Source organism: Canis lupus, chromosome 18 (assembly GCF_003254725.2).
Source record: "Canis lupus dingo isolate Sandy chromosome 18, ASM325472v2, whole genome shotgun sequence".
Classification (NCBI taxonomy): domain Eukaryota; kingdom Metazoa; phylum Chordata; class Mammalia; order Carnivora; family Canidae; genus Canis; species Canis lupus.
This window is the reverse complement of record NC_064260.1, coordinates 41,942,133-41,966,654: the sequence shown is the minus strand read 5'-3', so window position 1 is coordinate 41,966,654 and position 24,522 is coordinate 41,942,133. Positions and strand designations below refer to the sequence as shown.

At 48.6% G+C, this 24,522-nt stretch overlaps 2 protein-coding genes and 1 long non-coding RNA gene across 8 annotated transcripts in view; 1 reads left to right on the top strand and 2 right to left on the bottom strand.

Annotated features, from left to right (window-relative positions):
- Window positions 1-69: 69 nt before the first annotated feature.
- C1QTNF4 (C1q and TNF related 4) overlaps window positions 70-24,522 on the bottom strand; it is a 25,088-nt gene continuing 635 nt past the window's right edge. The window contains exons 1-3 of one of the 4 annotated variants that reach the window (XM_049097040.1): window positions 4,088-4,485; window positions 2,279-2,503; window positions 70-1,209 (exon numbers count right to left, since the gene is read on the bottom strand). In XM_049097040.1, the coding sequence (XP_048952997.1) occupies window positions 126-1,209; window positions 2,279-2,503; window positions 4,088-4,485 (1,707 nt within the window). In that variant the 3' untranslated portion in view covers window positions 70-125. Of the gene's footprint in view, window positions 1,210-2,278; window positions 2,504-4,087; window positions 4,486-23,229; window positions 23,306-24,522 lie in introns of those variants that run through there. The other 3 variants (XM_049097041.1, XM_025452162.3, XM_049097042.1) reach the window with 3 other exon arrangements.
- LOC118351274 (uncharacterized) lies at window positions 4,536-11,801 on the top strand. Its single transcript, XR_004806489.2, has 4 exons — window positions 4,536-4,670; window positions 5,192-6,124; window positions 6,703-6,919; window positions 11,667-11,801. It is a non-coding gene; the product is annotated as an uncharacterized LOC118351274 (long non-coding RNA).
- Window positions 21,242-24,522, bottom strand: part of MTCH2 (mitochondrial carrier 2) — a 20,858-nt gene continuing 17,577 nt past the window's right edge. For all 3 annotated transcript variants that reach the window (XM_025452164.3, XM_025452165.3, XM_049097063.1), the window contains 2 exons: window positions 23,230-23,305; window positions 21,242-21,452 (listed from right to left, as the gene is read on the bottom strand). In XM_025452164.3, the coding sequence (XP_025307949.3) occupies window positions 21,366-21,452; window positions 23,230-23,305 (163 nt within the window). In that variant the 3' untranslated portion in view covers window positions 21,242-21,365. The remainder of the gene's footprint in view (window positions 21,453-23,229; window positions 23,306-24,522) is intronic.

The following is a 24,522-nucleotide window of genomic DNA, read 5'->3' as shown; positions in this document are numbered from 1 at the left end:
GCCCCGCGACCCCCACCCCCGCCCCGACACCGCAGCGTCGCGGACACGACAGAGCGCAGGAGCCCAGGCGACAGGCGCCGGCGCAGGCCCACTTTATTGGCAGAGTCAGCCGCCCTGGGCGGGCCTCATGCTCGCGCCGGCGGGACGTTCGGCCGAGGCCCGGCTCGGGGCCCGGCTCGGCTCGGCATGCACGCCCCGGGCCGGCCCCGGGCTCCTCCCCGGGCGAGGCTCAGAGCTCCGGGGGCCCGAGGCCCGGCGGGCCGGTGGCGGCGAGGTCGGGGTACACTAGGAAGCCGGAGAAGGTGATGTACTTGCCGTGGTTGCTGTAGGCGCCGTAGCCGTCGTGGTCGTGGCTGAGCAGCCAGACGGCGTCGCCGCGCCGCAGCGCCAGCATCACGCTCTGGCTCTGCATCTCGCGGCGCCGCGACGCGCCGTCGTCGTAAATCATGGCCTGCACCTCGTCGCGGTTCTTCATCAGCTTCACCGACAGCGTCTTGCGCGGCAGCTTGCCCAGCGTGAAGGAGAAGAAGTAGGCGCCCGGCAGGCGGCAGCGGAACACGCCGGCCGCCGCGTCGAAGTCGCCGCCGATGTTGACGAGCTCCGTGTCGAAGGCGAGCGGCCGGTGCCGCGGCCCCGGGCCCGCGTCCGAACCCACGAGGCTGCGCGTGCGCGCCGCCGAGAAGGCCGAGCGCGGCTCCGGGGGCGCGGGCGGCCCGCGCGCAGGCGCGTCGGCGTCGGCGTACACCAGGTAGCCGCTGAAGGTGGCGCCGGGGGCGCCGAGCGCGTACTGCGGGGCGCCGTGCAGCCGCAGCCACACCGTGTCGCCGTAGTCGAGCTGCAGCATGGCGCTCTGGCTGGCGGCGCGCCGCGCCCCGGGCCGCCGCTGCTCGTCGAAGGCCAGCGCCTGCACCTCGTCGCGGTTGCGCACCAGCATCACCGACAGGCTCTTGTGCGGCGCCTTGCCGGCCGTGAAGGAGAAGAAGTAGGCGCCCGGCACGCGGCAGCGGAACTGGCCTGTGGCCGCGTCGAAGTCGCCGCCGATGTTCACGTACACCTTGTCGAAGGTCACCGCCATCTCCGAGGTGCCCTCCAGCGGGGTGGTGCGTGCGGCCGAGAAGGCCGAGCGCAGCTCCGCGGAGCCAGGAGCCGGCCCCAGGGCCCAGCAGGCGGCGGGGCCCAGCAGGCCCAGCAGGAGCAGCAGCATGGTGCCTGGGGGGGGGGGGGGGGGGCAGAAGGGGAAGCAGAGCGGGCTTGTGCCGGGCGGCCTCCAAGTGCCCAGAACTCCACAGCCCTGCCCTTGCCTCACAGCTAGGACTCCGTTTCCCACACGCTTGGACTAGGCCAGCGGTTCTCAGGCTTCAGCGCGCCTCAGTGTCCTGTACGGGGCTTGTTAGAACAGACATTGTTGGGCCCCCCACCCCCAGAATTTCCCTTCAGTAGGTTTAGGGTGGGGCTTGAGAATTTGCATGTCTAACAAGTTCCAGGTAATGCAGATGCTGCTGGTCCAGGGACTACACTTCAGGGACCAGTAGATTAGGCCAGTGAGTTTGTTTTTGTAAGAAACGAACCCCTTTCTCAAGTGAAAGCCCATACGGTTGTACCACAGATACAAGCAGAAATGCTCTGTTTGAAAGGGCCTATTATAGCCTGTCAGCTGGGCTTACCACCTCCCCCCACCTTGGTACCACAGAAGGTGGTCAGGAGGTCTCTGAGTTTCCTTCAGCCTTGTTTGCTGAATTTTCCTTTGACTATTCTATGGACCTTGGCCGGCCCCTCACTCAGGCACTAGTTCTCTGTACTGATGTCCTCCATGATGGCCATTGTTTCAGCCCCCATCTGGGCAGAAAAGGAAATAGCTACTCTGACCTCTTTCCTGGCCTCTGACACACAAGGGTCAGCCCCCATTCTGGACCTCTTGGACTCCCAGGGGCCTTTCTTGCAGTAGAGGCCAGAGCAGTTGGGCTCTGACATACTCCCCCCCGCCCCCCCAGTGAAATCAGAGTAACAGTGACTTTCCTCTGGGCTTGAGGGCTGGTCACTGAGCAGAAGGAGAGAACCAGGAGCTGCTGTGAATAGAGAGGGAGAACAGCGATTCCAGCAAGGCTTTGGCAAGATTGTGAAGTCAGCAGCCTTGTTCCTTAGTAGTGGAGTGAAAGACTGACAGCTAGACCTGGGCACAGTTCCTGGTTCCACTGCTTAAATGCTGTGAAACCTTAGGCTAGTTCCTTAACTTCTCTGGGCAGTGCTTCTCTTATGTAAAGACCTGCCTCAATCTTACTGTGAGGATGCTCTGAGATAGCAGTTGTGAACTCCCGTTTGTGAATGGTAGTGTTGCCCAGGTGTGCAGATGCTTCTGTTCTTGGCCTTGAGAAAAGGGATCTGATCAAGTTCTTGACATAAGAAGTTTAGGAACTCAGCACCTCCAACCCCTGGGAACTTGGGAAGGCAGTACTTAACTCCATCATGCTTCTTAGTAGGTTTTGGGGCTTGATACCCAAAGGCCCTAAAGTGGAGACAAAGTAGGAAAGAAAATGACCTGGCAGCAGCCTATGATGTGGGCTTCTATGGGAAGTACCCTGGGAGTGTGTGTAGCTTTGTGTCCCTTAGAGGCACTGGAGGCTTGCTACAAAGGGTTGCCAGGGGCAGTTGTACCTTACAGAGGACATTCATCTTAGGGTAAGTGGACACTGGAGTCTAGCCCGCCTTCTACTTGCCCAACTGTGTGCAGCTGCTGCACCTGGGGAAAAGCGTGCCTTTTCCTAATTTTCATAATAAAGGCCCCAAGTCCCTAACCCAGCTGAACCTCCTCTCCCTCTGGAGGATGGATCTTTTGTAATTCCTACAAAGGCATCCCACAGGCTAGCTAATACCCTTGATGAGGGCAGGGAGGAGCGAGGGCACCCAGCTACAGTGATGAAGATTGCATCTCCTGAGTAGTCCCCTTTACAAAGCTCTCTGGACACATGTGGTCTCACAGCAAACCTGCGAGACAGGTGGACCCTCTCCCATTTTATAGATGAGTAAGTCAAGGCCCAAACAAGGAAAGCATTTTGGCCCAAGGTAATCATGCACGCTGAGGCAACCTTGAACCAAGGTCTTTTGCCTCCAAATTCAGTATGCCTTCCTCTCCACCATTTTTTCCCTTGTAGATACAGGTATTTCCAGCCAACCTGTCCGGAGCCTCAGTTTCCCTTTTTTTTTTTGCAAAAATAGGAGGGGAGAAAAGTGGAATGAATCTTGGGATCCAGGTGAAGGAGAAAGAAAGCAAAAAGCAAATAAAACCAGCGAAACAAGCAAAACCTCTAGCGTTTTGCTTTCTGGGAGTATGGGAAGGTCTCAACCCTCTCTGACCCTGCCCCTCCCCTAAGCAGGTCCTGCCCAGGTGCACCTGCCCACCCTCCTCTGGGCTATCTCCCTGCAGAGTCCAGCGCACCCCACGAGGGCCAGAGGGTCCTCCTGTGTGTCCAGTCCCCAGACTCTGCCGGTTTCTCACCCACCACTGCCATTTCCCAGATCCCTAGGTCCCCATCCTTCTTCCTTCAACCCCTTTCCCTGGCAGGTCAGACGTGGGAGGGTGTCAGGTGGGCCTCAAAGCTCCAGGAAAGGAAATGGCTGTTCCTAGCTCTGTCCAGGTGAGGCTCGAAATAGTCATCTACAAAGAGACAAAACTGGGACACAGAGCCGGGCAGACCCAGAGCCCCGAAACCGATGGGGGAGGTGCCGCGATGTCAGGCTAAGGGGACCTCAGAGCCCCGCTCTCCGATGACCCCCTCCTTCGAGCCCCGCCAGAGCCGCCTCCCACCTTGAAAGCCCCTCACGTTCCAAGAAGATAAGTCCCCGTTTTACAGAAGCCAATTAACCCTTTCTCCTGAAAAAGGAAACCCGTCCGGAAGGGACCCCGCAGACCTCCCCCGCCAGCCCTCCTTCATCCATCCCCTCCGAGGGAGAGCCCGAGCCTCGTTTATGAAAAAGCTCCCGGGTCCTCCTCCGCGCACCAGGGCCGACCCCTCGCCCCTCCCCGCGCCTTCGGCCGCCCCCGCTGCCGCACGGGAGAAAGCCTGGCTCCCGGGCCCAGAGCTGCCCTCACCTGGCTGGGGGCGGCGGGCGGTCGGGTCGGCTCCGAGCCCGCGATCCGGCTCCGGGCTCCGGGCTCCGGGCTCCGGGCTCCGGGCGGGCGCCGGGGCTGCGCACTGACCGCTCGCGCTGCGGCGGGCCGGGCCTGGCGGCGGGGGCGGCTGCGGCGGGGGGCGCTGGGACCCCGGGACCCCGGGGCGGGCGCGGGGCGGCGAGGTGCCGGGGAACAGGACGGCTGAAGAGCGAGGCGAGCCGAGCAGCTCGAGGAGCGGCAGGGGAGCGGCGGGAAGGGGAGCGGGGAGGAGAAGGAGAGGGAGGGGCGCGGCGAGGACGGGGAGCCGCACGGGGCCTGGGGCACCGCACCCAGGAGGCCCCCGCGCACGCTGCGCCCAGCCCTGGGCTCTTCCTCATCCGTGACCCTCCTGGAGCTCCATCCTCGGGCTCGACAGAAGACGCATCGTCAACCCGTTAGCAGACGGGGAAACTGAGGCAGAGGCCACACTGGGGGTGGCCCGGGGCCCCCTTCCCTGGTTTGAGGAGAGGGGACTGCAGCAGAACAGACTGGACGAGCCCCGGGGCGGCAAGGACAGTGGAAGGTGAGATTTGGGCTGGGACAGATGTCCAGGCTGAGAGGCCCTGGGGGAGGGGGTCTGAGGGAGGTTAGTATAAATGGGTCAATGTCACCAGTAAAGAAAAAGCTTGAAGTGACCCAGTTTTTCTTCCTTGCCTCTGAATCTGAAAATGCCCCTAGCTGGTTAGGAAGGAAGGAGAAAGACTGAGCCCCCAGACATCAGAGGGTCAGCCTGGGCCCCCTGGGGAGGGGATGCCAAGCAAGGGCCTCTTAGGGACAGAACCAGTGAGGCTGCTTTCTTGGTGCCTGCAAGGGAGAAGGTTGAGGAAGGCCCTGGGAGGGCTCCAAGGGCCTGTTTGCAGAGGGACACCGACACCCTGTCTAGCTAGGGCTAGGGTAGTAGGATCCAGCTGGACATCAGCCCTGGGAACAGCTGTCTTCCCCCCTCAGCACTCATCAGAGGCCCCGCAAGGCCTCCACTCTGGGTTTTGAGCCCTCCTGCCATCTTGGACTCCCTTCATTGGGGCTGCTCTTCTCTCCCAACAGCTGTGGGAGTGTCCACCTGCCTGGCACTGGGTAAGTGTTGACTAAGTGCATCAATGGCTCTAGAAGGGCCCCACTCTCAGCTGCCAGGAGCCGGTGCCCTTTGTCTGCCCCTGGTTGATGTGGAAGGCCTGCATCTTGGTTGGTCCCAGCTCTGCCACAGACCCTGTGCATGGACCCAGAGAAGCCTGGTGCCCCAGGATGCCCTCTGCCCTCTGGAGCTTTCCTTCTGGAACTCTCAAAACTTATGTGACCCCAGTTAGTCTGATGCAGGTTAGTCCTCATGAAGGCCTTGACAATGATGATGGGCCCATTAAGTTTTCTTCAGGGTAGTAGGTGAAGGATGAATGATTATGAGTCTCAATGGAAAGAAATGAATGGAGGCATTCTGCTCCTACTTTGTTATGCAGCGATGATAACACAATAATAATTTTAATACACTCTTTTTATTGAGTGTAGCCAATGCTAACTGTGCCCACCCCAGGCCTAACTAGAGGTCACCTGCACACTGTTCCTGAACTTGCTTCCCCTGTCTCTCTGGGGACAATCTTGGCTGGGGAAGTGACTGTGGGGCAGGCTACAAGAGGAGAGTTAACATCCCCCGGGTAACCCTCAACCAAGCAGGGCCGAGTTAGTGGGTAAACACCCGGTTCCAGGCCCTCAGGGGGACAACTCCCAATTGCCAACCATGTTGCCGTCTCAGAGAGACTCCAGCATGAAGTTTCAGTCATCCATGGGAAAAACCCCCTCTTCTCTGTATGCTTTATTTAGTTTTCTCCCTTCCCTCTCCCTTTCCTCTCACTTCCCTACTCCTTCACCCTGCTTCTTGGGATCGCCTCTTCAACAAACTATTCAAGCCCAAATCTTTGTCTCAAGGTGTGCTTTTGGGGGGAACCCAAACTAAGACAACAGACAATAGCTGTGTCTTAAACTGTGGTAAGTGCTTTTTCACATCTATTACCTTATTTACTTTTCTTAACCCCTGAAGTAGATAACACTAACCCAGTTTTAAAATGAGGAATGAGGGCAGCCTGGGTGGCTCCGCAGTTTAATGCCACCTTCAACCCAGGGCGTGATCCTGGAGACCCCGGATCAAGTCCCACATCAGGCTCCCTGCATGGAGCCTGTTTCTCCCTCTGCCTGTGTCTCTGCCTCTCTCTGTGTCTCTCATGAATAAATAAAATCTTAAAAAATAAAATGAGGAAAAATAAATAAATAAAATGAGGAATGAAGAGGTTATATGCAGGGAGAGGCAGGATTCAAACCCACGTGTGTTTAGCTCTAAAACCTGGTCCTTAAGCATTATGTTCAGCAGCCTAATTCTCTCATCCTCTCTGCGTCTTAAATTTTCATCTGTAAAACAAGGGATGGGTTCTTGAGTTTGAAGAACTCAGCAGCTAGACATGGTCAATGAGATGTAAACAGAAGCTATCAAGAGACAAAGTGCTTGCAAGGGACCAACTCAGCTAGGAGACCCTCTCTTTTGCTCTCCCTTTTCTCTTCCCTCTTCCCAGAATATACATACATGAAGGCTGGAGCCTCAGTGGCCATCTGGGGCCAGGAGACACCAATGAAGTGTTTGAAGGCACAGTCTTCAGTAGGTGCTCAGGAAGAAGGTGAGATGAAAAAGACCTGGAGATCGTGCCCTCAAGCTGCTAATCATTTACTGGGAGTGGCTGGATATGGATAGAAAGAACCATAATAGGTGGTTCAGCATCAGGAGCTGAGCTGGTAAGTGCTATGAGCGCTCAGGGAGGGAGAAACCACCAGTGGTGGGGACTGGAGGGTTGCTTAGGGAAGATGTTACAGAGGAGCCTATTTCTTTTTCTCTCTTTTTAATAAACTTTTTGAAAGTAATTTCTACACCCAACATGGGACTCAAACTCAATCCTGAGATCAAGAGTTGCATGGTCTACTGAGTCAGGCAGGTGCCGCATAGAGAAGGCAATTTTAAATAATGGCAAGGATTTGTGATTGAGATGGAAGACTAGGGGGTGGGAACCCATCAAAGGTAAGAATATGAACAAAGGTGTGGAGGCGGCATGGACAGGGCTTGGGGAGGAGACCTCCCATGGCTCAGCTCTGGTGGGAAGGGTTTGTGAATGGGAGTTAGGGCAGGTGAGGCAGCTAAGGAGCTCGGATATCCTGCAGCAGAGGGGACGGTACTCAGGGCTGTATTTTAAGATTCCTCTGGCTGAGAGACAGGAGACAGAAGAAGAGCTGACCTGCAAGAAAACACTCCAAGTGTGCAGATGAAACTGAACTCCGCAGGCCTGCTCAGAAAGGAAAAGGGAGAAGATCAAGGAGAGAGAGACAGAGATTCAGAGATTGACAGAGAGAGCACCCGCACAAGCTCACAATTTAATTAGCTTCCTGGCTTGCCCTGTGGGTTCCAGGGGAATTAGCAGAGCTCAGAGTCTGGGGAGCTTGCTGGGAGTTGAGGGGAAGTTAATGAGAAAGACAACAACATGCCCCAGGGAGAAGGGAATGAGGAGGATTTGTTAGCCTAGCAGAGATGCTGGCAGGAGAAACAGATGTCGGGGTGAGGAACTGCTCCGCCTTCCTCAGGGATTTCAGGCCTCTAGGGGGACAGGCACCTAGAGCTCTGGGGGTGGTGGGGGGCTAGAAGGTCCTCTGAGGCCTGGTAAGTGACCCTGACCCCAGACCCAGATACCTGGGGGTGCCTGTGAGGATCAGCTTCCCAACTCTGCCTTGGCCTTTTCCCAGAGGGGAATTGAGCCCCCAGCCCCCTCCTGCACATGGGGAGGTTGAGGCCAGGCTGGAGAGGTGACCAGCTCTTATCAGATGTGGCAAATGGCATTTTCCAAAGGGAGCTGCAACAGTGTCTCCTCTCCCCCCACTCCCCACTCTTTAGACCGTGACCTTGCCACGCCCCTCTGAGAGGAGCCCTTGGGTTGAGTCATAAAGAGAGATACTGCTTCTGCCTGCCCTCACTCTCTCTCAAAACTCTCTTGATGTGAGAAAGCCCAGGCCACACGGAAAGCCCACGTGTAGATGTGGGGCCAAGAGCTCCAGTCAGGACCAGCTACCAGATTGGCAAGGTTTGGTGCAAAATGCAAATGCTGGGCCTTTTTTTCCAAAAAGTAAGAATTTAAATGGTGCCAACAGAGCATTCAACCAGGCACTGAGCCCTTTGGAGGGTGGGGCTCATCTAGTTGCAAAAGTTGCATCCCATGATGCTGGCCGTGACCCCAGGGAAGGTTCCACCATCAACCTCTCACAGAGGGAGGAAGCCTTCAAGAAAACTCCACACCCAGCAACCCTGACTGCAACTGTGTGGCAGGTTGGCAAGGGATAGATAGGATTACTTTATTTATTATTATTATTTTTAAAGATTTTATGTATTTGACAGAGAGCACTAGCAGGGGGAGCGGCAAACAGAGGGAGAGGGAGAAGCAGGCTCCCTGCTGAGCAGGGAGCCCAACGTGGGGCTTGATCCCAGGACCCCGGGATCATGACCTGAGCTGAAGGCAGACAACCAATTGAACCACCCAGGTGGCCCAGAGAGGATTATTTTAAGCCATAACTTTTGGGTTAGTGAAGCAGCAGATGGTTGCAACCCTGGGGTGAAGATATAGGACAGTCACTTAAGTTTCTCCCCAAACCCAGGGTTATTCTCTTAACTCTTGTTGCAAGTTCTCTTTGACCTACATTGAGAGAGGACACTGGAGGGACAAATAACTGCAGGCTGTCAGAGACCCAATCCTAACTGTTTGGCCACCGAATGTATGCTGACACCATGATCGATACACCCTTGGGGGCAAATGTCAGCTTTTCAAGTGAAGGAGAGACCCACTCTTCCTCGAGCTAACACAGTGGTGGCAGTGGCCCTGGCAGGAGACGATGGTTAGGTCTTCATGGCCTGCAGGAACCTCAGCAAGTGACAGTTGCTGGAAAATGGGAAGGGGAAGGGAGGAAAGGTATGTCCTGCCAAGGTGGGTAAGGGAGAGAATCCCTGGCATCTTGATCCCTGACAGTTAAAGAATATCCTTCCATGACTGGCATTGCATTCTGATGCTAAACACATGTGTGTGGAGGGGGCAGTGGCAGCGGTGGGGTGGGGGTTGAAGCACTTTGCTTGTGTTTACTCAGTGCAGTGCCAGCCAGTGGGCAGATCAGGACAGTCCTGAGTGATTATGCAGGGGAACAGCAAACATAATCCACAACGCAGCTGAGTAACAGAGTAGGAGGGAGGGGACAGGAAAACATGAGTGGCAGATAGCAATTAATCACTGCCAACTCAGTTTTTTTTAGAGTAGCCAGAGGAAAACCAGAGATAAAGTACAGCAAGAGCACTGGGAAAATAATAATTCCAAGTGGAGGGATCCAGCAAGAAGTAATGAACAAAGTGACAGGTAAAGAAGTTGTGAAGGCTGCACTAGACCTTGACAGGTAGCAAGAGATGGGAAAGGCATCCTGAGAGAAAGGACAGTGAGCAGGAGTAGCCCCCTGGGCGGCAATACAGTCATGGCATCAGACTGCTTGGGTTTGAATCCCATCTCTGTCACTGTGACCTCAGTTTCCCCACCTGTGAAGTGGGGACATGAAAAGTATCTATGCCTCATGGGCTTGTCATCAGCACTGAAAGACTATACTCGGTGTAAAGTATTCAGCACAGAGCCTGGCCTATTGTAAGCATTCAATATGTGCCATTACTACTGCTTGGTGTGTTTGAAAAATGAATAATCTTGGTGTGGCTGAACTACGAAATCCAGGGATGTTTCCAGGAGGCAGGTCCAGAAAAATGAGTTTTGAATTTGATCATGAAGGATTTTAAGTGCCAGGCTAAGCTGTCTAGACTTTATTCCACTAGCCGATGGATCTCAATCCTGTCTGACCTAATTTCTTTTTTTACAAGTATTTTGGAATGCCTCCTTTCCTACACTGAAATGAAATTCACAGAGAATGAAATCTACTGACACATAATTTCAAAAAAATCAATATAACGCTCCAACTGTGGTACTTTTAATATAATAATCTTTCAATATGTAAATACTTGCACATTGTCACACTAGAATAAACACCAAATAGAGATGGATGTTTATACTTCTAGAAGTGTAGAATCTTCTATAGAATCACAAGTGCAACAACTACAAACACACTGATACAAGGGTGTGCCGTCCAGAGCCCCAATACCATTATGACGTCTAACGCTGAAGGAGTCTTGGTGAAATTGCAAACAAAACAAATTACAATCCTTCCCCCATTTACAGGGAAGTTATATTCTTGGAAAATTCAGTGTACGTTATAGCCATGCAAAGAAGCTTGTTTTGGATGTAAAAACAGGTTTGTTTTGTTTTGTTTTTACCTACATTAATGTTGTATGGAATGAGAGCTAATGTTTCACTTAATCAATTGTCCTAAACATCATAGGACATCTACCATCTTTGGCCACTGCCCACTAGATGCCAAAAGTGTCCTTTGATCATTGTGACAACCAAAAATGCTCTCCTCCCTTTCCCAACTATTCTCAGCTTCTGCTTTGGGCAATGTGGGATCGGGAAGGGGCATGCTCTCTTCTGAGCTTTATGTAATTTGTGTGAGAAGATGGTACTTGGAACTATTGCCACCATCTTGCAACCATGTGGGGAAAAGTGTAAGGACAAAAGCTGATACACTGGGGATGACAGAACGGACAGATGGCAAGGATCACGGTCCTTGATGTTATCAGTGAGCCACTGAATTAACACATTCTGGATTTACCCTATCTATCTATGGACCTCTCATTAAGGGAGGTGATAAATTTACTACTTGGTTGAACCATTTTGAGTTGAATCCTGTTTCTTGCAGTTAAAAAATTCTAACCTTTACAAATTCTTTTCCCCTCTCTGGGTCTTCTACAAGTGTATATTGACAGGATTTCACAGTTGGGGGCCTGTGAGTCTATGAAGGGGAAATAGGGCTTAGGGACTAGGATGAGGAGGTTGGGAAGGAGCCTCAAGAGTCCATGTCTTGCACAGGTATCTGGGAAGACGGCAAAAGAGGAGTGGATTTGGTTTGGTAAGATGATCACTGGTTCCACCACTTAAAGCACTGAGGTCACACTAGATTTGGCAGTTGGAAAATTAAGACTTACATAGTAGCAAAAAAAAAAAAAAAAAAAAAAGACTTACATAGTATCATCTCAGTTGGGTAAAAAAATACAATTACATAGGAAAAGACTGGATGAATAAACACCAAAATATTTAGTTATTTATGGTAGGTTCAGGGATAATATTTATTTTCTCTGTATAATTTTTTCTATTTCCCAGACTTTTCCCAACAGATATTTATTGCTTTCACTTGAAATGTAATTTAAAAGATCAATAAACTACAATCTCTTTCAAATATATTAAAAGAAGGAGATCAGTGGAATGGAATGTAAAATCCAGTATTAGATCGAAATAGATACTGCAATTCGAATACTACAAAAGAGGGATTTTAAGTTTAAAGTATGTATTTGCTTTTATGTGCATAGAACACCTCTCAGAGGCTCTACTGTAAGCTGTTAACGGGAGGCTGATTCCTCCTGGGGAGAGAGATGGCTACAGGGAGAGAAACATGCTTTCCAGTTTCACCCTTTCGCACCTAAAATAAGAAGGGGCGGGGGAGAACCACTGTCTTTTCTGGTAGCTACTCCATTCCTACTGGTTCAATTCCAACTGACGATGACTGAAAGCCTCCAGCCTTTTCCATAGGCACCGCTCTCAAGCCACACTTCCTTCATCCTGTGCTTGTGCAGCCGATTAAAAAAATAAAAGAAAATCGAAATGCAGGTCTTTCCGAGACTGGAAAATGCTGTGCTGCTGGCTTTGAGGATGGATGAAGCCAGAGGCCAAGGAACACAGTAGCCTGGAGAAGCTTGAAACCGGCCTGGCATATGTTCCCCTGGGGCCTCCAGAAGAAATGCAGCCTTGCCAACACCTGGATTTTAACCCTGTAAGACGTATCCTCAGGCTTCTGGCCTACAGAAACGTAAGACGATGAATGTGCACTGTTTTAAGCTAAAGTAAATAGATTGAATACATGCAAGTCTTTGCACTGTGGGTTCATGGTTGCTTTCAGCCCTGTTTCAAGATATTTTAGAATCTTGTTGCTGACATCCAAATGTTAACTTTCCCTCCCAATAGTAGTGCCATCTGCCAATGTGGGGAGTGTGGCAGGCACAGGAGGGAAACTACTGAGCTGACCAAATGCAGGGTCAGGAGCATGAAACTTTAACCCTTCCGCCCAGGTGCACATCCAGTGAGCAACCAACTCCACGCACCGTGGCACTTGGGCAATACATCCACCTGGCTGGGTGCTCTCAGTTGTCTCCTCAATCAGGAAACGTTCAATGTCTAACTGGAAATGAGGCACACCACGTCCAGGGAATTTCCTAGTGACCATCCAAATAAATAATAAATTATTGTTGGTATTATTATCTACCATATCTTGCTCGTAGTGAAGGTATCAATTTTCTAGGGGTTCTCAATTTAGGGAGGATTCACCTCAATTACACCAATGTCGAGTTTCCAGAATCTACCTTTTCCTCTTTTCTCAGCATCAGGACATCTGCAGCCTTCTAGTTCTTCGGTTCCTTTCTTTTTCTCCCCCGCTCTCTCACCTCCTTGACCAGGGTTCCAGGATCTTCTCTGCAAATATTTTTCCACGCTTTGGGATTTGCAGTTCATAAATGGCTAGGTGTTTAGGTTTTCGCTTACTATCTTCTCTTCTATTTGGAGTTTCAATACCCTCTAAATCGTTTTGCTTTACTCGACCCACTTCAGAAATGCTCTTCCTTGGGGAAGAATGAAGCAAGTCAGGGGCGAGGATTTTGCTGAGGACTGTTAACCTGACACCTTAACTCCCAAGGGGGACCCTATATAATAAATCCTCTCTTTATTCCTCTCGATCTGCACATACCCAAAGGTGTCTTTTACTGTCTGCACCTTTTCCAAGCCTCAATTTATCAAGGACTTCCCTTCCTGCCACCTCTTATCCCCTCCCTTTTAGTGTTCAAGTGTCAGAGCGCTTTCTATTGAGCCATGTTGGTTTCTTCGCTTACTGCCTTGCACAGGGCAAGGATTTCTGCAAATGGGCTGTCCTAATATTCCATTTTTAGAGTTTTCTATCCCTCTCCTGCCACATTCCCATTTAGGTCTCTAAACATGGGATCATAACTTTTCCCTAATTTTTTTCCACTTATTTTCTACGACTATTTACTCACCCATTCATTCTATGCCTGCCCCCCACCCCCACATTGCCCTTCCTTCTCCATCCGACTTTCTCCTGTGGTTCCTGCCACACCAACAGCACCAGGTAATTCATTTCCTTGGTCAGAAGTAAGGATGGAGAGCAGCTCCCTGGGGAATGTTCTCTTCCCACTGAGAGGAAATTGTACTAATGCACGTGAAGGATTTCTCAGTTGCTCGGCTGGTAGCTATGCAGGGCTGTGGCTGCCAGGTCAGGAGCCCTCCCAGCTTGGTGTCCCCTGCCCTCAGAGCACAGCTGGGCACTCAGAAATGAACTCCAGAGGCACATGGCTCCCAAGTGTTTATCGATCCTACCCAAAGGCTCCTTGTGACCGGTTTCTCCCAGGTTGGCAGTGGGCTGCAGTGTAAAGCACGCAGGGTTTGGAGTCAAACATACCGGGGTCTGAATTCTAGCTCTGCCCCTTACTAGCAAGTTGTTTCAATGTGAGCTTCAGTTTTTCATGCTTGAAAAAAATGGGGATATTTTCTGGCTTGATGGGGTGATTGACAGAATCTGTGGACATACCAGCACATAGGTTTCACACCAACCCCTGTGCTCATCTCAGGTTCATGGACTTTCAAAGGTTATATGTTCTTCGTGGACTGTGTTTTCTTCCCCTTTCTATTCAAACTCTTTCTCTTGGTCAGGCTACAGTGTCTTTGCCTGGAGAACCTTCCTTTGACGAGCCATGCCCCTCCAGCTCAGAGTATATGGCTCCAGTGGGGTAGACGTTGGATCCTGACCCCTTCAGGCTGGGCCTATGACTCCTGTCTGGCCAGTAGAGTAGGAGAGTGCGCCAGACTCTGAATGGTTTACAGAATGACACGTGTTTTGCGCCAGAGTCCTCCAGGGGATTTTTACTGGAGCTTCCCCAAGAGATATTTGTTCTCTAGAATTACAAGCTCTAAGAAGTCATGTGAACATAGCTGCCATTTGGCCTCTTGGTACTACACTGAGTCCGTCTGAGAGGGAAACCAGGCAGAGGCCCATAGACAGAAGGGGCGAGGACAACGGGAGTCCTGATGCCTTTGCTCCAATCTCTGGATTAACTACTGGCCATTTCTGTTACTTGGGCCAATAAATTCCTTTTCTTAAGCTGGTTTGTTGGGTTTCTCAGTATGCAAGCCTATGTGACATTGACCCTTTCACTATTAGAAAGTCACGAGAAACCCCCCCAACCCAATCAGGTTTCATGTTTAACTTTAGTCTGTTCCCCTATTTTTATGCAGAAAAAAATAGCAGGACTCAATTGGTGTGCACAGCATTCTATTAGAAATTCCTCAGACTTGCAGAGCCAAGTCTGAATCCTGGCCTTGCCACTTACTAGTTTTGGGCAAGTGACATAACCCTTCTGAGCTTCACTTTCCTCAGTAAAATGGGGGTGATATTTTGCTTACGTGGGGACACCTGGGTGGCTCAGTGGTTGAGCCTTGGGCTCAGGTCATGATCCTGGGGTCCCGGGATTGAGTCCCGCATCAGTCCTCCCGCCAGAAGCCAGCTTCTCCCTCTGCCTGTGTCTCTGCCTCTGTGTGTCTCTCATGAATAGAATCTTAAAAAAAAAAAAAAAAATATATATATATATATATATATATATATTTTTGTTTATGTGGGTGTTTTGTGAGCTAATGGATAGAAGGGCAGGACATGAGATGGGCCATCTATTATTAGGTGGCAGGTACATTCATGTCAGCTCAATACCTTTTACTCTGTGCAGTGGTCAATAGATGCTGAATTCATTTATCTTCCCCACACTTCTTCCCAGGTCACATCTCTTAGCCACCAAGGTTTCCAGGTTTATCGAGAGGACAGGAACTCACAGGCTCGAGAAAGAGATAGAAGATGAGGAGGTGGACAGGCATTTCAAAGTTTGCATGGAGGGGAGGTGGAATTCGGCTGCTTTAAAACGTTTGCCACTGCAGAAGTCTACACCCACTTTCTACTTATAAATATCCCTGTCTCTCAGCCTAGCTCCACCCGCATGAAGCTTCAGTGGAAGATAACACAGAGCAGCTGCTAGTGGGTACAAATGTGCAGCGCAGAGGAGGCCGTAGGAGGAGAACTGGGACTGGCTTGGGCTCAGCGTGTAAGGATTTAAGGATGAAATGGCACGGAATCTGAACTGGGTCCCAGAGAGCATCTGATCCCTTGCTGGAAGGCTGTGCTGTGGTGTCCGCCCTGCCCCAGGGCGGGGTGGGGTGGGGAGCCGGGGTGCCGTGGCGCTGCAGCTTTATCTAGGGCCTACCGGGCCACAGTGGCGGTAGGAAGATGAGATAGGAGGCTGCTGCAGAGCAGAGACAGGCTCCCAGGCCCTGGTGGTTGGGGATGACAAAGTCAAGAGGTATTTCTGAGAATCCAGCTGTGACTCCTCAGAGTTAGGGGGAGGGGTGGAGAGGACGCCAGGTCATCTCCAGGGTATGTAGTCAGGGGAAACAGGGCCACCATGAGGGGTTTGGTCACCTTTGCATATACATGTACCACCACGGCAGGCCTGGGGACGGGGGTCTGAGATCTACCTGTCCGAGAATCCTCCAGGTCCTCAGGTCCAGTCAGTCCACAAAGGCTTAGAGAGTGCCACGTGTTAGGTCCCGTTCTGGGTGCTCCTTCTGAGCCAGAAGCGCAGCGCTGGGGACAGGTCAGGACACTGGGGCCTGTGACCTCATCTGTACGGTCTATTTTCCTAAAGTACCCCTCCCCTCTTCAAATTAAATAGCAATTCCCGATTCCAAAGGTACTCCCTCAGGCACTGCTCTAACCTTAACACTCACCACAAGAGAGCTAGTATTCTCATTTTAGGGATGAGGAGCTCGGGGCTTCAGTTCAAGCAACTGCCCAAGTTGGTGGGGCTGCTAATTGACAGCATGGGAAATTGCTCTCAGGAGCCTCACTCTCCTTAAAAACAAAAAAAAACAACCAACTCAAATGCTACTCTTTCATAAAGTCTTGCCTGAGCTCCCCCGAAGATGTGAGCGTGGCTTCAGCTTCTGCTGGTGCCCGCTGCTCTGTGCACACCACCAGTGAGCGCGGAGATTCGGGAGGGCCCTTCCAACCGACCAGGCTTTGCTGTTCCACACATGGTTCCACTTAATCCTCCCAACATTCCTGGCCTTTCCGTCCTTGCCATGCGGCACCCCTCCCTCGCTGCCCAGCCAGCGCCTGGGACGGATTTATCACACGCCTCTGGACCCCCGCTGCCTCCAGCATAGGTCCGTGCACAGGCTGAGCCCTTGATAATCAGGGCACTGCCTTCCCAAACTCTAAATGTGGGTCCCTGGGGTGGGGGGGTGGGGGTGGGGGACCGGCACTGGAACTGTGTTCCAGGGGGAGGTGAGCCGCCTGAAGTTAGGTGCGGCTCTGTTCTTTCAGTTTTCACCCTCCTTTCAGCCAAAGCACATTCTCTCCAGTCTTTTGACGCCATGAGGGCAGGGCCCCAGACTGGCTAGGAAGCAAGTAGGTACTTTCTCTCCTGTCCTTACCTAACCTCTGGCTCCTTACGCTACTCTGGAAATAAACTGCAAAACCTAATAACTTTTCCATGAAAATGTGGCATTACCAGAGAAGAATCCATTCTTCCGGCTGCCTGAGCAAGGAAGGAGCTGGTGCTGCTAGAAAACTCTCTTATCCATTGTCATATTGCAGACTTTGGGAAGGGCAAGGTTGGTTTCGTTACTTGCTCTCCCTCTCAGGAAGGTGGCGAATCTTGAAGAGCACCTCTGGGTCCTATTTCTGTTTCTCTCCCTCTTTCCCTTGCCACCCTCTGAAAAACTGTTTGTTCTCCCACATTTTGGTGTTTGCTACTGATCTGCATCTATCTGAGAACATTCTTTTTCAGGGTTGCAGTATGTCGGTTCCAGAACAGTTGTGTTTTTTTGTTTTTTTTTTTTTTAAGATTTTATTTATTCATGAGAGATGAGAGAGAGAGAGAGAGAGGCAGAGACACAGGCAGAGGGAGAAGCAGGCTCCATGCAGGGAGCCTGACATGGGACTCGATCCCAGGTCCCCAGGATCAGGCACTGGGCTGAAGGTGGCACTAAAACACTGAGTCACCCGGGCTGCCCCAGTTGTGGTTTTAATGCAAAATCTGTCTAACTGGTCCCCAGGACATTTGGGGTCTGGACTACAGAGGAATCGAATCCACTTACAAGACGAAGGACAAATGGGCTTTTCAGATTCTGTCTCCTAGCCATGCAATGGTGGGGAACTAGCAGCGCCTGCTGGGGAGGCTGAACACATGCATTGCTAGGGGGCCTTCTCCAGCAAACAGATAAGGAAGCTGATTGTCACACACAGAGGTGGTTGGAAGGAAAACAGTCGCAGTTGCCTTAGAAAATTAATCGCTATTACCAAAGATATTTTCCTGAAAGGGGGTATTTTTTGGTTGATGACAGAAGAATCTTTCATTCACAAGTTTCCAAGACAAAAACCAGAATGCAAGACTCATCTGAAGACAGTAAGATGAGGGATTGGTAGAGGGAGAAAAAAATGAGAGGTTACATGTGACATCCTTAGGTAAGCCTAAAAATCTTTGCAAAGAGATAAAACACACGTCTTTGTTTATATCTAAAAGATAAAAACTTCCAAAGATATAAATCACTATGGCACAGTTAAGGAGGCAGTCTGAAAAAAAAAAAAGAAAAAAAAAAAAAGAAAAAAAAGGAGGCAGTCTGAATGAACCCGGTCAATATACAAGAATGTTCTAGAAGAATCCACCAGAGGAATTGACACATCAAGAACTGTAATCCCCCAAATGTAGTGGAAAGTCCACACACATGGACTGATGGTGTTCCTAGGGATCTGCAGGATATAATAACTCAGCCTTCCATCTGCATAAACTATCAAAATGGTCAAGAAAAGCAATGGCGATCAAGTCTCGACTGCTTTACCTCTCTGGTTCTGCAGAGGCAGAGGTGTGGTCTTTCCTGATTTAAGACCAGTCTACTCTACTCTGGGCGGCATATTTGTTGGTTTCACTGCTTTGACCAAAATGCAGGGCCTTTTTGCTTACATGGCTGAATTACTTAGCTGGTCCCGTAGCTACTTTCTTCTCAGCGTTTCACAGCCTCCGTAAAGCAGAAAACATACCTTGGATTCAAAAGGCTCAGGTGTGAATCCAACTTGGAATTATTTATGTAATTCTGAATGAGTTACTAATTTTCCTTATTCCTAAATTTTTTCTTTCCTTCTGAAGTGGGGATACCAAAAAAAAAAAAAAAAAAAAAAAAACAAAAAAAAAAAAAAAAAAAAAAAAAACAAAAAAAATGAAGTGGGGATACCTACTCTACCAAAGATTCCGAGAATTAAAACTTACACAACAGGCTCAATAGTCATTACTTTCATTCCTTCCCAATGTTTTTTTTTCTTCTTGCTCCTTTAACCGGCCATGGCACCTTCACCTGACCAACTGCATGGACTCCGACAGGACAGGCTACTTTTTCTAAGTCCAGCAAAGCTGCCGTTTTGGTGGGCCTGCTTTAAAGGGCTAAATAGGATTTTCACCCCGACCTCGCCCCACCCTGATTTTCAGATCAGAGAGAAGTAATGCTACTGCTGTGTCAGCCTTGAACTTAGCACTGATGCAGTTTCCATTTTGTCAGACTAGTTTGTACTGTAATTACAAGCCTTGAAGGAGAGGAGTTTAGAAGCCGACCTCACCTGGCTGGGAGGACTGAGAGACTATACTAGGATGGAATCTCACCGTACAGGGACAATCTCAATGCAGAGAGGGAAAGGAGGGTATTTTTAGAGTAGAAAACTATAGAAACCGAGGTTGTGTTTAGGTTCAGTAAGAAGCTGGAACGTGGGGCTATGTTTTTTGTTTTTTAAGCAGGCTCTATGCCCAGCGTGGAGCCCATCCTGGGCCTCAAACTCATGACCCTGAGATCAAGACCTTAGCTGAAAAAAATTAATTAATTAATTAAAAAAAAAATAAAGACCTGAGCTGAGATCAAGAGTCAGATCTTAACCGACTAAGCCACCCAGGTGCCCCATATAGGGCTATGTTTAAAGTTTCTTTCACCTTAAGGCTGCTTTTATGCCCTGCTATTTTTATAGTCACTCCAAAAGTTGTAGGAAACCCCCAGATTCTTTTCTTCAATCAAGGCTTCAATGACCATCACACTTCCTGGGGGATTATTTCTTGGCAACTCACCTCAGCACTGCCAGGGCAAACCACCCACCCAGTTTCACAGATGCAACTTACTAGATGATCCTTATCTCAGTTCTTATTTACACAGGAATCTGTTTATTATTTTTGCAGGTGAACCTTAAAAGTCCCTGCATGTGTTTAACCCTTGAATAAATTTTAGATGTTTGACCGCTAACAGCCTATGTAATTTTATGGAGGGCCACTGGTATAAGTACCCTTATTGGATCTTGGAGGAAGTCAGACTCACTGGACACTACTTCCTAAAATCCTTCATGGCCCAACTTGCACAGGCAAAACCAAAGCCCTGGTGCCCTCTGGTGGCAGATAGTGCTTATAGTCCACTAAGCTTCTCAACTAGGAAAAAGCACAGAAGCCACAGGATAATAAACATGGCACATTTTCCTAGATCATCTTTACTGAAGGTTTTTTTGGGGGGAAAAAGTGGGTAATGCAAAACATTTTTATATTAAAACAAATGCAGATAATATTGAATAGAATATAAAATTTACATTACTTTTTGAGACAGTTAAGAGACATCAAAGACATTTCAAGGTAGGCTTCTCATGAGCTTCAGGCTGTATTCCTAAACCCTGAGGGAGAGAGGAGACCCCTGCATGCTCACTCTAATATTATGGGCGCTGCTCTTTTGATAGAGAAGTCTGAGAAGCAGCAAATTAAGTGCTTAGTCATTTGGCAACATCCCAGTGGATTAAATTAGTGAAACCATATGCTTTCTCATCCTAGAGCATTTGAACCTGCTTTATAAAGGCCTGAGTAAATAGGAGCTTTATGCTTGAGTTGAAATTATTTCCCTCTAAAATGGTATTTTTTTTCTCCTATGAATGCTAACATGCCTAACTGAGAGTATGACATGCGAGGTGGTCAATATCCTAAGTGCCCTGTGGATCTAAGTGTGCATTACCAGGTAGGAAGGAAAAGCAAATTACTCACCTTCTGCAACAACAAAAATGAAAATTAAAAACTGAAGAAAAGATTGTAAGATGATAATCTGTACAGAAAATCTGATATACAAAGACTTCACTCTTACAGAAGAGGCTACTGCTACAGTATTTGCTTCTCATATTTTTACCACAAGAGTTTCTTTTGCGTGGTCGCCGGGTGGGAGGGAGGAAGCTATTATGGCTTCCTTTCCAAATCTTGCTTGTTCTCTGTAATTTTCCCTTTGTTTTTGTTGTTGGCAACAATTTGTTACTTTGCAGTAAGAGACTGAAGGAGAGGATACCCAGTGGAGAGATTTTCCAGGGTAATTTAGCAATAGATTCCTTTTTTTTTTTTGAAGGATGAGAGGCAGAGTTAATCAAACGTGCTTAGAAGCATTTAATGGGAGGCAGATTCTGATGGATGCTGAGGCTTTAGGGTCTACTAAAGAAAGGTAATTAATAATCTCCCAAGTAATTTACCTTATTATATTTCTTAAGTTTTATGGAATTCTTTCTTTCTTGAGAAAGCTTACAATTTTACAAAGCTTTAAAATTAAGATTCAAATCACATGAAAACCTGCCTATACCTCTTGTAAAATTAAACTTTTTTTTCTTCCCTATTTAAATAAGGACTCTGGAGCAAAAACGTCCCGTTTCAGAATAACAGAAGGGGACCATCAGTGGTAAATTATGTAGTGCTGGGAAAAAGAACAAAAAAGGCAGACACTGAACACCTCCATTTTCCCAAGATTAAATGATTATTAAAAAAAGCGCGCCACACTGTATAGAAATCAACATTCTCTCCCATAATTCTGTGCATCTGGGACTATAGAAATGTCACTGTCCCTGCCCCACATCTTCAAATTAACATTCTCAGGTCACAACAATAAGTCTTCCCAAAGGGGACCTTCCGGAAAAACAAGCTATTTCCTCGGCTCATATTTCCCTGGAAAAAAAATAAAATAGAAACAAATAAAAGTCTAGTGTGAACACAAGGTCAGCCAGTCCAAATCAGCAGAGAGATGCAACCAGACATATTTCTGGAGACCCACTGAAAGGGCCAGGACTCGCCCAGGGCTCTCACTAGGGAGAAGCACTATGCACTCCAACTGCGACAAAGCTTCGTGAAACTAACTACAGGTGTGCCATGGGGATGAGGCAAGCATCTCACTTGCTTAGAGAGAACTCCCAGTTTGGACTCTGGCTGGGTTATCAAATGAGTCAATCATATAAAGTGCTGAGACAGTCCCATTGCTCGCTAAGGGCTAGCTTTCACCCAGAATGGTCAGATCTCTAGAAAGGATAATAGAATCTCACAATTAGGTCATAATGTTGTTAAGCTTAATTGAACAGATTCTGAAGTGAGACTGCACCTAGATCCTGCTCTCACAAATACAGGCTGTGTAACACTGGGTTATATAATTCATGTTATTTAATGGTTCAAAGTCCTAGTTTCTTCAGATATGAAGTGGGACAAAAAGAATGGTACCTAACCTCATATGGTTATTTTGAGGATTATAAGAGCTGATACATGCGAAGCTCTCAGCACAATGCCTGATACACAGTAAATACCCCATCCAGATTTGCTATTGTCCTAAGCATTTAGGGGACTGATTACTCCCTAGGTAAGGTGTCTGATACCCTAATACATTTTCTTTCTTCCTTTCTACAGTAGAGGGTTAGTTAGAAAGTAGGGAAAGAAGGGCCACTTTTCCTTTTAAATGGGGAACACAACAGGAGATTCCCCAATAGAGAGTGTAAGACTCAGAACGAAACGCAGAATGTTCATGGTGGGTCTGTATGGAAATCACTAAAGTGTTCTAGCCTGGATTCACATAGGGGCCTGCTGGCCTGGCATGCATGCTGAGCAAAAACAGCACTTAGGCTTTTTTATTTGGAGTTCAGGCTGAGGAAGCCTGGGCTGTGAACAGAGGCCTTTCTCACATGCATTACTAGTGCTATAATGTGACAAAGGGATTCCTTATACACTTTTACAATCCTTGAAAAAGTGCTTCCCACTTAAAAGCAGCTTTAAGCTGCTAGCCATTTAAAGTGATCCTGTGCTGAATTTAGCACACAGCCACCCATTATTTAGGTTCCTAATAAAGCTTTATCTAGACTGAGAATTTCTGGTTGCAGATGACATACCTCACAGCAATAATAAAGAAGAAACTGGAGTCTGGACAAGATCATTCTCTAAAAAAATTAAAAGTAAGAGACCAGCTCCATCATCATCACTGTGACAATGTCATAAACAATCAATTTCCTGTTTCTCAGTTTCCTCTCTACTATACTTTAGGGAAACACATGAATATATAAGGCGATTCTGAGAAGTTACAAAAAGGTGAGATTAGAAAAAAAATAACCTGACATTGCGGCCATCATTTTAACAAGCAGGGTAACTGTCTACCCAGACCCTATTAGTAACTTGAATGTGATCGGTCAAGAAGCTTCTAGATCACATCTAGGGCTTCTTAATTCATTACTACTCCTGATGACTTCTAAGCAGCACATTCTACAACTATGCTGGAGTGAAACACAGAACACTGTAAAGGGTACAGTGACTGGTAGCTAGAGAGTAATCTATAAAAATTAACTCGGGATTCCAGAGATGTTGTTTAAGAAAACACAAACAAGATAAAATCAAATATGAGAGAGAGGAGGGGTGAAGGGGGAGGGAGGAATGGAGAGGGAGAGAGAGAGAGAGACTGAGACAGAAGTACCTCTTTTTGTAGCATGCACCAGCAATCTATCCAAGAAGTATATATTGGGGAGTAAGGAGGGGATCCACCAGCAAGCCTGAAACAGGGGGGGGGGAAGAAAAGATTAGCTATTCCAATTAATGTTTCCAAAGCTTTCTCTCAAGAGTTCCATAAATCTCTGTCAAAATATTCTCCTACCTAGAAAGCTCCCCAAGAGTCAATTTTAGTTCCAATGGAACAATTGTATTGGAGCAGGGAAAAGAACAAGCATCCAAAAAGGATTTCCCTTCCTCATATTTAGGTGCCTTTTTTATGATTTTTTTTAAAAGTGTATTTTCATTTATTTATTAATGAGAGACACAGAGAGAGAAAGAGTGAGAGAGAGGCAGAGGCCCAGGCAGAGGGAGAAGCAGGCCCCACGCAGGGAGCTCGACGTGAGACTCGATCCCAGGTCTCCAGGGTCACGCCCTGGGCTGAAGGCGGCACCAAACCGCTGAGCCACCGGGCTGCCCTTTTTAAAAAATTTTTAAGTAATCTCTACACCCTATGTGGGGCTTGAACTCACAACCCGGATATCAAGAGTTCCATGCTCCCCCAACTAAGCCAACCAGGTGCCCCTCATGTTTAGGTTTGAAACAGCAAGTAAACAGAAACTCCAACCAGTTATGGATTTTCTAAATCTGGGTTTTTAATTTGAGAATGAATACAATTCAGAACCTAGCAATTATATAATTAAAATGCAGGGAAAAGGGATTTAAAAATTAGATGGTGTTCAAAAGAACCTAAATAGAACAATAATGCATCTAAACTATGGTGACGGGTGCCTGGGTGGCTCAGTGGTTGAGCGTCTGCCTTTGGCTTGGGGCATGATCCTGAAGTCCCAGGATTGAGTCCCACATCGGGCTCCCTGCATGGAGCCTGCTTCTCCCTCTGCCTGTGTCTCTGCCTCTCTCTCTGTCTCTCATGAATAAATAAAATCCTTAAAAAACAAACTGTGGTGACTACATGCCTTACACAGGTATAACCCATAATCACTTCCTCCCTAAAAAATTTCTAAGGAATAGTATGACATTCAACTCATCCTTAAAGTGTGTCTTGGGCTAAAATGTGGCCGCTGCCCTATTGATCACAAAACAAAAAGAATGAGACATGACATCAAATACGATAGCTATCTTCAAAACTCCACAGGGGCTAATTCTAATTAGCATTTTGTTTGAAAACAAGTCTAATGGCTGTGTCAGGGACTGTACAGGAACAGTCTGGAATTAAACACAAGACAAGATTTCTGCCCAAAGTGGCGCAGGCACTTGGCAT